General features: G+C 42.0%; 1 protein-coding gene across 3 annotated transcripts in view; it reads right to left on the bottom strand.

Annotated features, from left to right (window-relative positions):
• The window catches only part of mast4 (microtubule associated serine/threonine kinase family member 4), an 85,219-nt gene extending 68,127 nt beyond the window's left edge, over window positions 1–17,092 (bottom strand). For 2 of the 3 annotated variants that reach the window (XM_056431807.1, XM_056431808.1), the window contains exons 1-2: window positions 16,547–17,092; window positions 1,360–1,513 (exon numbers count right to left, since the gene is read on the bottom strand). In XM_056431807.1, coding sequence (XP_056287782.1) covers window positions 1,360–1,513; window positions 16,547–16,774 — 382 coding nt within the window. In that variant the 5' untranslated portion in view covers window positions 16,775–17,092. Of the gene's footprint in view, window positions 1–1,359; window positions 1,514–10,227; window positions 10,442–16,546 lie in introns of those variants that run through there. The other variant, XM_056431809.1, reaches the window with a different exon arrangement.
• Between the last annotated feature and the right edge of the window lie 36 nt (window positions 17,093–17,128).

Raw genomic sequence — 17,128 nt, 5'->3', positions numbered from 1 at the left:
GAGCGCAGTTTGCTTCCCTGCGTGAGCAGCACAAAGCAGCCTTCAGTCCACAGACTCAGTGTGGCTGTAGAACTTAAACCCCCGCCCCATTGGACACGTTCAACCCCTGGTGTTGCCACCGTGCACAGTGCAGACAATCGCGTGGGTTACACAGTGAACACTTAAGCAGACTATAAAAGTGCACCGATTGGTGATGATTGAGAAGTCTCTCAATAATCGAAACGTTTCCAACGGTGGCAGAAGAGTATGCATTCTGTTGGTGCATAGAGAGACGCCGACTGGGAAAGAAATCATCTGTAAATGATGCTTTAATGATGCGTTATAAGTGACATTTTTCCTCGTCTCGGCTGTTTGCAGATGATGACGTAATCCTTCATCAAACTCATCTCTGATGAGACACTTTTGAATCGTGTCCTGCCAAGTGAGTCATGGTTGCTTACTCCTCCGAGCCGGTTTTGAGTGACAGCTGCAAGTGTTCATCACTACTTTCTGTAACTGGAAAATGTCGTACATTTGAAGTGCATGTCCTTAGGGAACTATTTTCTCTGGTAGGGTAAGAAACACTGAAAGCTGTTGATGAGATGTCGGTAACATTATGCTTTTAACCCAATTAGGGGGATTAATTCCCGATTAAAGAGCATCCAAGTGTGAAAGATGATATTGATGTAAGGCTATTAATGTCAGAAAGATTAACATAAACAGCTTCTCTCACTCTGGTGCGATAACTAGAGCTAAATCCTCAAGATATTAGGAATAGTAGAAACAACGTGTGAGTTTGAGGACATGCGTGATCTGAGAAAAGACGTATGTTTGGTTATACGTTATCCTAATCTGTGTCGACTGCACAGAGATAACAGAGGATGCATCGACTTGCATTATGATGCGTTCAAACTTAGTAGGTAACTTATAACGCTATTCGGATGTGTTCAAATGTATCTTGTAACATTTTTTTTTTGAAGAGCACCTTAATTCTCTGTTTTTGTTCCGGGAAAGAAAATCTTAACTTTTAAAAAATCAGCTTTGGCCAAGAAAAAGTGTTACTTCAGTGAGATTAATGACAGTAAACAATAATCAGTCTGTGCAGGAGCTCCATTACCAATTGCAGGAACACATTGCATAACACACACTCTCCTCCCAAGTAGATTAAAGAAATCTATCAAATGTCAAGCATTTAAACTTCGGCCAATAAAGACCACATCCATTGATCTCATTTAATATAATATTTAATTTACCAGGAGTGTGTTGCAGACTCGAGCTCTTATAGTAGAGACATTAAAATATTTTAAAAGCAGAGGTGTCTGAAGCAACCCAAATGCTGGTGAGAACCTAAATTGAGGAGACGAACATGACATATTTTACCTGTGAGACCGCCCCCCAGGCTCCGTCTTCGAACGTGTTTTCCATCCTCGCTGAGATGGCGCTTAAATTTGAGGGCGGGGCTTAATCCGTAAGTCAACTCGGGGTTACTGGACTTCCTGAGGTAGGCGGAGGGAGGGTAGAGGATGTGGTCCAACTAGAGGACAAGATGGAGGAAAAACAAATCAATGGGTAAAATATATATTGATGTAATGCATCTAGAAGTTGTTCTCATAATCGTGTGAGGAGCATATACAGACGTATTTTACACAATAAATATACATTTGAGGTTGTGTTTCATTCACAGAAAGCCTACATGTCAGCTTGTTAGGCCTTTATCAGGGTCTTTGTAAATAATTAAACATAATATGTTTCATACATTAATGTAAAACAGGCGTTTGGTCTTCTCGGACACGATGTCCTCGTAACATTATTTGATTAAACAACACACTTTTCTGGAAATCCAAACTGATCTCACATCACGGGTGGAAACAGAAAATATAAATTGTTCTTAAAAATACAATCTTAAAGATGGAATCATGACTGAAGCGTGTGTCACACAAGAAAGGCAACAAAAAAAATGGTCAAAGTTGTCAAACTGACATTGAAGGTGTTGATTTATTCTCAATTTGAATTCATGCATTGAGTTACATGCAAGAATACATGAATACAATCGTGTGATGATCTGCTCTCGTTCCAGAGCTGGTTAGCGGTTAACTCTTATGGAAAAAGGCAGAAAAGCGTCCCTTTAGTCTTTGTTTTTTTTAAACTCTCCACCATTGGTTACGTAACCGTATAAACAAACCACAACGTAGCCGTGCTCGGGCTCGACGTACCACATTATGACCAAACTATGAACCGCAGGAACCTCTTAGAGGACGACTCCACTTCTTAAATGATCTCTAGGGAGGCGATGCCCTTCAGCTCAGAGTTTAGCACACAATGTACTTTATGAATCACTCCATCCATCCGACACTTACCTTTGCCCCACTCATAAGCATGGGGTGGCCAAACTACGGTCCGAGGGCCGACTGCGGCCTGCTGTTTGTTGTAAAATAGCCCACGGTAGATCATTATTATTTCTTAGTTTAAACTAGGAAATGTACACTACCGTTCAAAAGTTTGGGGTCATCCAGACAATTTCGTGTCTTCCATGAAAACTCACTTTTATTTATCAAATGAATTGAAAATTGAATAGAAAATATAGTCAAGACATTGACAAGGTTAGAAATAATGATTAATATTTGAAGTATTCATTTTATTCTTCAAACTTCAAGCTCAAAGGAAGGCCAGTTGTATCGCTTATATCACCAGCATAACTGTTTTCAGCTGTGCTAACATAATTGCACAAGGGTTTTCTAATCAGACATTAGTCTTCTAAGGCGATTATCAAACACAATGTACCATTAGAACACTGGAGTGATAGTTGATGGAAATGGGCCTCTATACACCTATGGAGATATTTCATTAGAAACCAGACCTTTCCACCTAGAATAGTCATTTACTACATTAACAATGTATAGTGTGTATTTTTGATTAATGTTATCTTTATTGAAAAAACAGTGCTTTTCTTTGAAAAGTAAAGACATTTCTAAGTGACCCCAAACTTTTGAACGGTAGTGTATATTTCTAATAAATTACACTGTGTGTACACTGCACACACTAGTTTAAAAAGGTAGATATAGACTAAATGTTGTGAGTATCTGTTAATTATCAGCCTTAACCTCTCTGCAATATATAATATGTGTATCGGCACACCAATTAACAACTGTAAGGTCAAACTGTTTAGTTATTTTCATTGATAATGAACCGTCTATGACACTCCAGAAGGTGACAGATTATCTTGCAGTGCATCTCGTTAAAAACTGAGCGTTGATTGTGTTAAATGCATCTGTATGTGGCGCACAATCAGAAAGGTTTGGCCACCCTACGGCTAAGCAATCGGCCAATATTTAGAAAGAGAGAGGAGCAGGACATCTAGGAATACGGACGGTTATAAATACATGGAACGCGGTTGCAGCATATTGTATTCTCAGAAGATAACGACTATACAAGAAGCTCAGAGCCCCTAACAATGCCCGGTGGTGAGGAAGAGGCCCTCCCTGAGAACACAAAGATACACTCGGGGCGTTCGGTGGAAGGAAACCCGCTCCGCATCTCGGTGGGAGGATCCATGAACCCGGGACAACTAAGGACAACCGAGGCCGAGTCTTTGTGGGGTGGCTCGACCTCTTCACGACGAACGCAGAGCAAGTGTGACCCCGCACCGACTGAAGTGAAAGTAAAAGCTAAAGGTTTTTTCAGGAAATCAAGAAAAGGCAGAATGCGACACACTAAAGTTGCTTTTCAGTCACCTGCAAATGATGTTGCAGCTCCACCTTAAAACACAAACAGACGGGGTCATGACGAGAGTCTACATCGTGTTTACATGTCTGAGCTCTGCAACAGTGCTGCTCATTGTTTATCGTCTGCAACGTATGTGTGACACATCTGTGCATCTATAAGCAGTGACACACACACACACCTATTCAAATGATTGCATGGTCTGACTAACCACAATTCAGCCTTCCTTGAACCGTGTGGTTAGTAAAAGCAGGCTCACACACCCACCATGTAATAACTAGGAGAACTAGAACGGTCACTCGGTAGAGCGCATACCTTCGCATATCACAAGATTGGGCATTGAATTATGAACATGTTGGCATTAGTTGCATAACAATTGGATACAAATTGACCGCGCTATGGTAAAAAGAAGATGTTGACCTTTTCATGACCTTGACCCGATCGATCCCAAAATCTAATCAAATGGTCCCCGGATAATAACCAATCATCCCACCAAATTGCATGCGATTCGGTTTAATACTTTTTGAGTTATGCGAGTAACACGCATACAAATAAATAAATAAATACACGGCGATCAAAACATTACCTTCCGCATTTTCAATGTGAAGGTAATTAGTGGGAATAATTGAATTACAGCTGAGTGGCAAATAGGTCTGCAACTAATGGCTATTGTCATTATTTATTAAAAAAATATCCATCAAAATGTGGTTTAATATCATAGAAGACCCAAACAATACAAATATTTACATTCTGAGAAGCTGAATAAAGAAAAATCTATTAGTTATGCAAAATCCTTCCGTCGATCAACTAATCGATGAATTGACCAATCATTTCGGCTCTAGCTAATAACACTAATAATGTACGATTTTACAGCTGGAGGTAAATTGTGTTCCTGGTTTGAAATTGTGAGACTATTTTGATCACCTGGCCAGACGGGTCACCCATATCTCAGACGGGTCACCCATAAATCACCACTTATTCACATAAAAGGACCCAATTTATGTGGTGAAACCTGTGTGTATCTATGGATAAGTAGTTCTCCATTTGATAACCACTCACACGGCAAACTAACCCAAATGTTAGTTCACGAGCAGCTCGCACAACTCTTCTCCCCAGGTGCATGAAGGAGAATCCATCCGGATTGATCCCAATGCAATAAGGAGCGGACAGACGGTTATGTCATTTAAAAAGCCCACAGATCATAACCGAGCAACTCCTCCGGAAGCGGCCTAAAGGCGACGCCACTAAAACAATGAGAGGTAAACTCCTGCATCATCCAGCACAAGCGTCTCCCTCGGGCCGCTACGACCTTCACGCCTGAATACAGGGATGCATGGTGCATGGGTCGTGACCCCATGGAGCGTTGCCAAGTGACCGCGGGGTCACCGCGTGTCAGATTTCTACATCACAAAGGAAGTTGGATGCATTTGATAGAAGTTGCAGTATTTCTTAATGTCCTCCAGCTTCCTCTGTTTTCAAACCTCCTCTTCCCCTCAAGGAAGAGACATGAGGCTGTGTGCCCTTTGTTTTCTTCCTTTTTCCTTAAGGCCTTTTGTGTTTCTACTATTGCGGAAATAATAAGACGTTTTGTTCGTTTTGCGAGCAGAACAGATTATTATAAATATCACCAATAGTTGACGTTCACATCATGACAGGAAGTAAGATCTTCAGAAATTGGATCTGTGCTCTGGATCAAAGGTTAAGAGGCGTGTAATATATTATGGTCTGACTTTCACTTGACTCTGCAAACATGGAATATAAATAAATGAATGATTTTTAAAGAAAAGAAAGAAAACATGCAGAAAATGCTCGTTACCATTCACAGGACCATAAAGTTATATACTTGCAGCTTACTTATAATAACTAGTGACAACCTGACACATTTAAACCCAAAGCACAACAAACAAACTGCACATACCTCGATATCTTTCCAACCTTGTGCCTTCACCCTCCTGACTCAGTTGGTGCACACAAAATAAAACCTGGAGCGCTGCCAGAGTCTCATCTCGATTTCTGTTAGTCTGCTGATCGTTATCAGAGAATTATGACCGATCGTCTGGGTAATCGGTAAAGACACGTTTACTGTTGCATGCATATCTGAATTTAAGCAACTTATAAGACAGCTAACAGTTTGCTCTGTTATTAGAGGAGGTCCAAAACATCTTTATTGATTTTAAAAGTGGGCGACAGTTCATCAAATGCCATCTTGATCAACAACAAAAAGCGCCGCAGTAAGCCAATAACACCAACACACAAACACACACACACACACACACACACACACACACGTTGTCAAAGCACAAGAGGGATGAAGACGGTGGGCTGCAACACACACAAAGTCGGTTGCGTTTAACAATGGAAAGCTGAGGCAACCGTAACCTGAATATTGAATGTGCGACACAAAAATTCTATAATTGATGCGTTTTGGGTTTATTTGTTGTTAATATTTGCTAAACAACCCCGTATCTTTGACTGCATCCTGATGCAATAACCAGTTACAGAGCAACATTAGCATTTGTGTTTCTGACCCGATACTCACTCACTATCATTAAGCTCTGTTTTTAGTCTTAAACTCCTGAGGGAACTATTCGTCTCTTTAGCTGCAAGACGCATTAAAAACAGTCATTAAAAACAGTCGTTAAATAACGAGTCGGAACTCTGAAAACGAAAGAGCCAGAAGCAAAAGGAGAAAGGGAATCGAGTCACACAATGTGCAGGAGAAATGAACAAAACAAAGAAATGCAATGAAACGCGTGCGCGGGAGCGTCCTGCGGAGAAGGCCGAGAGCAAACACTCCGAGCAGGTTCGACTCCGGCTGCCGACGTGCAGCCGAGACGACTCGCATGAGAGAAAGACAACGGCGGGACACGGTCCCTACAGCCAACACAAACACACACAGCTACCTAAACAAACTCACAATCGACAGGACAGAGCAGCAGGGAGAGCCGTACATCCCCCAAAGAGGCAAACTAGAGGATGAGAGAGCAGCAAAAGCCAGATCTCGTCCTCAAGGTCAAGTAAGAGATACGAGGACGACTCTGTGGTTTTCACATGCCTGGACGTGGCTCCGAGGGCTCGAGGCCCGGCTACGACAACAACTCGAGTGCCAGCACATAAGCACCCATTTCAATACGTGCATGGTTCAGCGTTACAAAAAAGGGGGACGAGAGTGGAGTCCTGATGTCCTCATTAAAATAATATATATATATATAGCTCTAAAAAGTAATCGGACAAAAGTGAGAATCAGCAAACGCAGTCACACTCCGGGGTATTAATTCCCTTTGAAGGAGGGGAAGTGTTGTTTATCATTTCCCTGAGATGGATGAAAGGAACCTCTTATAGACGGGAACAAATTGTTATTGGTGTCTTTCCTCCGGTTGCTAAGACACAAAGAGTGCACACTTACAATCACACAGGAAGACGGAGCCCATACATCAGGAGCCTCGACACCCTTTCCAGTCCTCGCTCGTCGTCCTGCCATTGTTTCTCCGTCACGTTGTCTGATCAACAACTGAGAGTAACGTGAAGATGTAATAAGTCATCTCTCGCTTTTCATGCACTTCTAAAAATAGAATTTTTTAAAAAGGGTGTGGGGGCTTAACCCTTGTGTTGCCTTTGGGTCATTTTGACCCGATTCAATATTTAAAGATGATCAAGAACTCCCACTCTGTAATCGGTTCCCATAACTAAAAAAAATATTTTCTCAGATACATTTCAGAAACAAATAAATGCAGCTTTAAAAACATAAATCAGTAGATTTCCATGCAGCAGCACAGAGGTGATGGCATCATCATCTCCCTCCATCATGGTTGGTATTTATCTATCAGAGTGAAATCTCATCAACCAACTGGGCTGCTTTTCTTTGCAGGGACGGCACACAATTCAAAGTAATTGCACCAGAGTCTGTTGTCCACAGAATAAACAGCACAGAATAAAAACAGCATTAACAAAGAAAAAGGCAAAAGACCACAAGTGTGAGATGACAAACAAAACAAGTTCTCTTTGTTGCCTCCAAAACAAACACAGGGACTACAGATGCTAGAGTAGCTGAAGCTGTAATCTAGAGCAGAGCATCAGATGGTGACATTTATAGTTGAACTGTACATGGTCCCTTTTGAATAAAGAGAATAATAATAATAATAACTAGAATGGGCACTCGGTAGAGCGCATACCTTCGCATATCACAAGATTGGGCATTGAATTATGAACATGTTGGCATTAGTTGCATGCCAATTGGATAGAAATTGACTGCGCTATGGTAAAAAGATGTTGACCTTTTCATGACCTTGACCATGACCTTTGACCCGATCGATCCCAAAATCTAATCAAATGGTCCCCGGATAATAACCAATCATCCCACCAAATTTCATGCGATTCGGTTTAATACTTTTTGAGTTATGCGAGTAACACGCATACAAATAAATAAATAAATACACGGCGATCAAAACATTACCTTCCGCATTTTCAATGCGAAGGTAATAATAATAATAATAATAATAATAAGTGATGGTCCTTTCATGCCATGCTTCCATCTTCGTGAACCGCGCTCTGAACCCTTGAGATAGGGAACATGTTTCTCAGGGTCAACTGCAGTGGAGCGAGCCGCGTTCTGGCCGACCTCGTCACCCAACATCTGTCTCCTTCAACTCTCCCCGAATTCCACCCGGCCTTCGCCTTCTGCACCGAGGACCTCAAGTATTTACTCGTGTGAAAAAGCGGCTCACTGAAAACGGTCTCACGGTTTTAAGTCCAAATAGCTGTGTGGGGGTCTCCCGCTTTGCTGTCATCCGACGGTCCCTTTATTTGTCTCCTTACATGGACGCCGCTCCTTCATTAGCTAAAGAAAACCTTTGGATTTCAGAGTTTTTCACTTTGTTCGCTCTCACAGGGGATTTGAGTTTCCTGTGTTGACATGATCTAAAAGTGGGAGAAATACAGCGGTGCTTTCCATCTTCAAATTTCATATGACTGATGATTTATGTTCCGCATGTAAAGAATGTTGTTGTCTGCATATTGGCAGAAGAAAAAAAAGAGGCCTTGGAGGCTTATTGTATGCATTCCATGAAATCTGGTGCATCATGGGAACAAGCAGGGCTGTATTTGTGTGTCTCGGATTCAACCGTGAAACACAAGACATGCTGCTGATTTTACAGGAATCTCATTTATGCCCGACGAGTGTAAAAAGAGAAACTTCAAGAGACACTTCTCCCGATTCGGCCAAGAATCGTTTTTTAATCCCGCAGCACGGGGAACAGAAATGTTGTCGGGAAAGCGTGAACGATCCGGCTGTTTGTTTGACTTCATAATCTCGTCACTGATATGAAAAGTGTGAGAATGGAGGTCTGAGAAGTGTAGAAGTCCGATTTGCAACATGACCTTCTTACTCGTTATTTACCCCACGTGGTATTTTAACTACAGCTCACCTTGCAGCGTTCCTCCTACGCACTATATGAGGTTGAACACTTGTATACACTATAATATACGCTTAAGCAGGCAAACATCATCTTTTCATATCTGTACCGCATGTCAACAATTAGAACTTCTATAAATAGACATATTTCATATTATTCCATCTGTACTATATTTCTTGAGCAGTGATAATTGTTGACAAACACAACTACAACATAATGCGTTATGAATCATTTAAAGAATTATTATATATATAAGCGCCTTTGTGTATTTAGAAAAGCGCTATATAAGTTTTAATTATTATTATTATTATATATATGATACTGATTAGGTTGGAGCCCCTCGTGTCTGTAACCGGCCAGTCTTTTGAGATTTGTTTCTTGGAAAAAGAGACATGTCAATTTAAAAACGTATAAACATGGAACATTTTCTATATTCTATCCTTTAAATTCATAACCCTACTTTAAGTTTGTAATCTTTTTACAGTACAACCTAATTTAAATATAGTCTGAAATGCTAATTGACAGAAAATGCAATTAAAAAAATTCTATGTCAATATCATGATTAAAAACATTATTAATTTTATTTCTTATTTTATTCTTTTTTATTGCTTATGATTATGGCTCAAACAGCCTATCCAAATATCCTATCTCTATCATGAAATATATTATAGTAGTATTAAGTAATAGGGTATTAAAATCACTTGAATTACTCGAAACACCTGCAAGGGTTTCCCTGAGCCCAAACAAACTTGACAAAAAACAAAAATCTTTTTTCTTTTCTGAGGAAATATTAAAATTTTGAAATATTTTTTTAGATTTTAGAGTTTTTTTTTTTGATAAGCTATAATCAAAAAAATAAAAAAATAAAAAATATTTCAGTTGATTTGTAATAATGAAAAATAAATGCATGACATTTTTGTTTTTTTAATTGCATTACAGAAAATAAAGAACTTTATCACAATATTCTAATTTTCTGAGACAGTCCTGTATAAATTTTGTTATGCTGTGCATGCAAGTGTGTCTATTCACAACACAAAAAATAAGTAAAAATCAGAATATATGACAGGACCTGTAAATGTACTCGTCCTAATCTAATCACAGAGCTGGAGTCTCTTACCTTGCTTCCCTCCGATGACGTACACTGACATGAAGGTGAATTCCGACCCAGAGACATTTTGTTTAGATATCAGCAAACTTAAGAGCCTTGATCATTTTGATGCTCAGACACGCAGACGCATACAAAAGGTCAGCAGAGGAGAAAAATCAGAGACGGATCCCAGAAAGAGCGAGCCCGCAGAGAGGGTGAAAAGAGTCTTAACCCGATTGTGTTAATCCTCTTTGCCACAAAGCGTGCACCGACACTGGATGTCTCTCGAATAACGCGACGAAACAAATGGCTGCTTACTTTTCGGGGCACAGCAACGGGAGCCGAGCTGAGCCCTTGCACAGAGAGAAAGAGTTCAACATTGTCAAACGGAAGCAAATATTGATACACAGAGAGCGCTGGTGCAATGCGCGACCGCTCCACTTCAACAGGGCCTCAGAGAACGAGGACGCAGAAAGGAAATAGAGACGGCTAACGGGTAGACCTCGTCCTTTAAAATGATGAATCCAATTAAGAATATCCACCAGAATCGTTGTTAAAATGAAATCTACTTCCTAGTAGAATAACCAAGGTCCTTTCAGGTGTTCTCCCACATCAATGCAAGATCAAAATGGGCATCGGCATCACTGTGTGCCAGCTCAGCCTTTGTTTTCTCAGACTAATACATCACGGCCCAACCCAGCAACAAGGGCAGCTCGTCAGCAGCAGTTGGCCTCATTTGAACGTTTGACTTGTCTATTCTTGTCCCCATAGGACTCGTGATCTCTCAAAGGAGTCCCAGGTCTCTAAGCACTCTGAGCAGCATTAGCACAACTCGTGGAAACAAATTGATGAGTGTGCGTTTCTTGACTTCGAGTCGAACCGCCAGAGACGTGCAGCCTGTTGTTTGTCGGAGACGCGAACGGTGCAAACGGTGCTCTGAGCGCCAGAGCAACAGAGTGAGGTTCTCTCTTGGTATCACTTTAAAAAGGGGCTGAATACAAGATGGGGAGCATTTATATTGCCTCTCACTGGCTCTTAATAAAGCTGTGTGTGTGTGTGTGTGTGGGTGTGTGGGGGCAGTGTTGCCAGGTCCACGGTTTTCCCGCGGAATTGGGCTACTTTTGAAGTGTTGTCGCGGGTTGAATATTTTGTCCGCTGGTGCGGGTAGACCTATTTTGCATGCAAATTACATGAATATCATGAAATAAAAATCCATATTTAAAATGAAATAATTTATTTATACCCAAATCCTACCAAACTGACTCCAGATCAGCACGTACACGCCGACATATCCGCGCACACAGTTGAGCACACTCTCACTAGCACCCCCCCCGAAGGAGTTATGGGCATATTTTGAGTTCTGATATTGGGCTGGTTTTATTGGCCATTGGGCTTGTTTTGTCACACAGACTTGGCAACCCTGGGTGGGGGGGATCAAGACGGCTGCAGGACTATTTTTTGAGAGTTTGCCGATTAGAATTTCATGTCGATCGCCATGAAGCAGGAGATCATCAGCCGCCGCCAGTTTCCCTCAAAAGTAGCATCAGCATTGTTTTCGAGTTGAGCGCCCGATTAAATCGACTTAGTTTCTTTCCATTACTGATGCAGCAAAGAATCTTGTGCTGAGCAAGGTGGTGCTGGGGGAAAGTTTGCCTGGCCCCTGGGGAACACCGGCATGCACAAGAAGCTCGGCTTACAGAACAAACAGGAGGGAAAGCCACTTGGTGCTCTGCTCAGGTAGACATTACTCCACTGTATCTTGACACAGAAAATACTTGTTTGCTGCAAATTATTGCTGTAAATAATGATCCTGTATATTACACATGTGCAGTACTGGTGGTATCGAAGAACAAGGATTGAATTGCAGGAAAATTGCTCTATCAATTTATCAAGAAGATGAATTAAGTGCTCTCTGAGTCCGGCACAGCCCCATACAGCATGTGTGTAAAGTACAATGGGTCAAACTGTTGCATAAGAGTAGCAAACAGTCAAGATCAGTGGGCTGTCTGACTCTAAAACCGTTCAGCGAGGTACTTTGAGATGGCATAAAACAGGTCAGATCTTAAAGGGCTGCTCAAACCATTAGAGTATAATTGCACCTCTTTGTATTTGGGGCACGTGTGAGAATCAGAGTTTGAAAAGAAATGGGCAAAATAATAAAGTAGCAGAGGCGGAGATATCCTGAAATGTAGCCCCCGATATGAGTCCTGCCCTAAATACTCTGCATCCCACACAACTTAATAGACCCCCACCCTAATGGATAAGAGCCCACATCATTTAAAATCCAAACGGGTTAACATGAGGTTGGATCCATCTGTTGACAGCAGCTGATAAAGTGTAAAGTCTACAGTTGTACCAAATGTTTTTTATATTTATTTATTTTCATTTGAAGCTTCTATTGAGGGTTTTGAACGACTCATCACATGTCTGTCCTCGTATTTAATGAGGTCATCACCTCAGAAACTAAATAGGAAAGATATGATTGTGTTACTTTATATAATTGTAACCGTCAGATCGCTGCTGAACCTCACTGTTTATAAAAGGTGTGTGGGAGAGAAAGGTTTAATTTATTTTCAATTGCAGTGTGTGTGTGTGTGTGTGTGTGTGTGTGTGTGTGTGTGGATAGAGAAAGGATGAGGTGGAACCAATGCAGGCGATGGTTATTAAATTATTGATGATAATAATCCAAAGGTCAACGTTATAAATGAAGCTTCCCAACAATCAGATTCGGCCTCTCGTAAAGCCAGTGGAATAAATTAATTGTCACGTAAATAAAGAATAGAAAAAAGGAATATCTAACCAAACACAGCTGCCTGAGAGGTGAGAGTAAACCAAAACAACAAGAGATGAAAACCACTGCAAAGCTGCGTGGAGCCGACGAGCTGCGGATTCAGGCGCCACTTCTCACGTTTCTCATTCGATACACCGTTGCCATGGAGATAGAGAGCCGATATCCGCTTGAAGAGCACTGCGCTTAAGAACTTTGGCGGTGTTCTTGGGTGGCATGTGGGCCGCGCGTGACGCAATGCACTTTCCACCTCAAGCCACCGCGGAGGAAGCCGTCGGGTTTACGTCGGTGCTCGCTCCGTCTGCGCTGGAGATAATCCGTCCGACTGCCAGGAAACTTCTGCGGTGCACAAACATCTGCGGCCAGAACGAGTAAACACGCCATGCGGGAAGACCCGGAATAATACCTGTTGTTGCCAAACTTTCTCCGATCTGTGCCAGAATGACCTGCCCACTTCCCGTTTGCATTGCTCATTATACATGGCGTGGAGGTGGTGTGTGTGTGTGTGTGTGTATGTGGGGGGGGGGGGGGGTGTTACTGTTTTATGTTGTTTTTTGGGCAAGAAAAGGTGTAAAATTTAAGGCTTAACTCTGTGGGAATCGTGGCTTTGTTGTTGCAGCAGCAAATATAAATCTACGAAACCAAAATAGGAAATGGTGATGAAGCATAAACTCAACTGGCAGTTCCCATAATGCAACTTGAGGAGGTGGAGATGAGAAAGTACGGGAACCGAGGATTTATGATCATAATGGGGGCAGGGTATAAAAGCAGCAGGACACATATAGACAAGGAATACAATGATTCACACACGGACAGATTGTGTACCTGGGCAAGCAGCCAGCTAGAATCACCGTGTTGGGCTCAAGTTTGATCTGAACTCGAGTATGATTTTGAAATATGGTCCGTCGTGCAAATAAAGTGCAAAATAAAGCCTCAGGTCATGTTCAAACACGTGTATCAGATACCATGAATCCCATTTCAGGACATGTGTTGTTACGGGCATGTTTCACACCAAATGTAAATATTGGCTGGTTTCCTTCCTCTTATTTCCCATGATTATGAAATGAATGACTATCTTTAGGCTCTGGGTGGTTGGTCGAACAAAACAAGATGTCACCTCGACTTTTAAAAAAATATGTTTTTACATCTTGTGGATCCAACACTTATTCGATTAATTGAGCAAATAATTAGAGTGGGAAATTCGCTTTAATCGTCAATCAAACGTGAACAAATAAAAGAAATCTCTGACTCCTGTATGATTGCTGGTCTCAATGTGCACAGAAAGACATATATAAATATATATATATATATATATAAGCAACAACAACAAAAAGAATAATAAATCACAATTAAGAAGCTGGAACCCACATATGTTTAGTCAATTTGCTGGAATAAAATGTATTAAATGATAAACCCATGAAACAGTTACAACTGCTATACTGACACCAACGTCTAACATGCAATGCACTATGTTTCCTATTTCAATCTATTGCCATCATCTCATTTTGTGCATGTATGAAAGGATTATGCGTGGGATAATCTCATCTTTGACTGGAGATAATGTCCGTCACAGCCCACACACTGGGCGGATTCAGATCTCTTGGATGGACAAAGATGCAACACACACACACACACACACACAGTGTGATTTTGTGAAGATAAGCACCAAATGAAGTGTGAAAAAGAAAAAAATTAAACGCCACAGTCGGAAGCAGCTCCCTCCTTGAAACACTGCCCCCGGCCAAGTGTGGAGCGGAGACATCGTGCGGGTTCCCAGAAGACTTTCCTTCTTGAACTCCCAGCAGAGAGAGGCAGGGCAAAGGTCGGGTTTCCCTGATTATCCCTGTAGTAATACCACTTCAAGGCCGCTCCACCCCGACAGGTCGGCTTACCTACTCGGCGGCCTCTCGGTGACGTGATGATTTTGTGCAGGGTGACGGGTCAAATTACATTTAAAGCACAAGGAGGTCAGCGGTTTTCAATTGACTTCAAACTAACATTTAAAATGAAGAAGGGGGACCAGGAGGAGAAAAGGGCAAATGGTTCGTCCAAAACGAGCTGCTCAAACCCTCCAAATAAATAAGACATGGTTCGAGTATCAGAGATCCTTCGTCTGTGACATCTCATCTCAATTAAGCTGATGGACTGTCAAGCGGTTGGTTACTCAGCCAAACCAAAATTAGTGAAGCGCCAGTGTCAGCAAACGTGACACCGCTCCGAGTGGTGGGGGTGGAGAGGGGGGGGGGTGCATGCTGGAGAGTCTGATACGCTGACAAATCCTGGTTTTAACAGTCAAAGTGAGGAGAAGCAAATTGATTTGTGAGCCGAGTCCAGCCTGTGCAAATCCAACTTCTACGACAAAGAGTTATTACGATGTTTGGGGGGGGGCAGATTAGCTCCCTGCAATGCTTTTGGAACATTGAAATCCCACCCCCCGCCCCACAAAAAAAACAATCGTGAAAAGTGTAAAGTAATAAAGAATGTTGCGCAATCGTCTGGATTATGTCGGTGCGCATAATTTATAGGTGACAAACCGCCACACCCACCGTCTGGAGTCATGCACGAAATGATTTTTGGAATTGTTCTAAGATTTCAAACACACCCTTGCAGGTTTGTGCTCATCTGAGCCAGTCAAACAAGTCTGCAGATGCATCCACTGAAAGGGTTGTTTGAAATAAAAGGCTGAGAGAGAGAGAGAGTGAGAGAGAAATGTGGATTTTCTTATGTCTTCCTCATTTTCCCCATCTGTTTCCTGAATGAACGTCACAACAACTGCCTAACTATAAGATTAGTGCATGAGTTGCCCCACTAGTGCCTCTCATGGGCCTGGATATTCCAGTCAGAGGTTAACATCTCTTTTATTTCATTTATTTTAAAGGTTGTTTAACTACTCCTGTGAAGGTATTTCATTAAATATTATTTTTTTAAATGCTGCTGGTCCTGGTGCTGATGAATTCTGTTAATTGTGTTACACGGACTGTGAGTAATATTTAGTTCACCCTCACTGATGTGAATGGGGTGGACAAAATAATAGAAATATCCCTCATTGACATGCAGTACTATTAAACAGCACCACGAACTGCAGCCACACACACACACACACAGAGAAAAAAGAGGAAACTTTGGAAAATCTTTCTTTTGTAATGCAGAATATTCAATATATCCAGGTGGAGAGAGGTCCCCAATAACACCTTCATATATGGTCAAACATGAGGCACACATTGGCTGACTGACTCAGGACTCATCTTAAGTCTTAAGGAGCTCACATCATGAATTATTCTCGGGGCCGTGAGCCGCACCGAGCTGAGCCTGGAGGCGGTTGTGACACATATTGTTGACAGCAGGACGCTGAATAAATGAAAGTGTATTAGCGCGCGGAGGTGTTAGAGGAGTTTAAAAGAAGATTAATGGCACATTTTAACTTTCTTTAAAACTCCTCACGGTTAAATGAGGGGTGGGGGGGGAGTTTGTATTTAACACGAACTTCACAAATAAAAACATGCAATTTAAGTTCCCCCAGCACATGAGTCGCAGTCTGGGTCACAGAGGGCGGGTGTTTACCTTTTCGTCCTCGTCTTCACTCTCCACGTCCCCCGGTGTCTCCGTGTCTTTCTCCGCCTCGTCGACACCTTCGCAGTCCGAGATGTGAGCATCATCTCCGGGGAGCTTGCCGTGCGGCGGCGGCGGCTCGGGTGTCATTTCTTCTCCTTCTCCGTCTCCCTCGGACAATGTGTTAGAACCGGACGACAGCGACTCACTTCCAGACGACAAATAATATTTCTGCTCCATTTTTTTCTCCCTTTTTTTTGTCCAACTATCACCAATTTCAAATCAATAACATGCCCATTGAAAGATGCGACGTCAGCCGTTAATTAACCTGTCCACGCACCTGTGCGGAGAGTTCATATTCGCTATGAGTCGCGAGCCCCCCATACAAGGGTACCACTTTTTTTTCTTCTTTTTTTCTTTTTTCTGGACCCAGTAAAAACAAAGTCGCGAAGTATCGATATTAAAACACCTATCGACCCTGATTGATATCGATGCGCGCGCTACACGGACGTCTCCTCTTCAGTTAAAAGTTGCCTCTGTTTGGGGATTTTGTAGCGCTTCTACTTCCCGGGTGCCTCCATGCTGCTCCTGCCT

This window comes from Pseudoliparis swirei, chromosome 15 (genome assembly GCF_029220125.1).
Source record: "Pseudoliparis swirei isolate HS2019 ecotype Mariana Trench chromosome 15, NWPU_hadal_v1, whole genome shotgun sequence".
NCBI lineage: Eukaryota > Metazoa > Chordata > Actinopteri > Perciformes > Liparidae > Pseudoliparis > Pseudoliparis swirei.
This window is presented reverse-complemented; position numbering and strand designations above follow the sequence as displayed.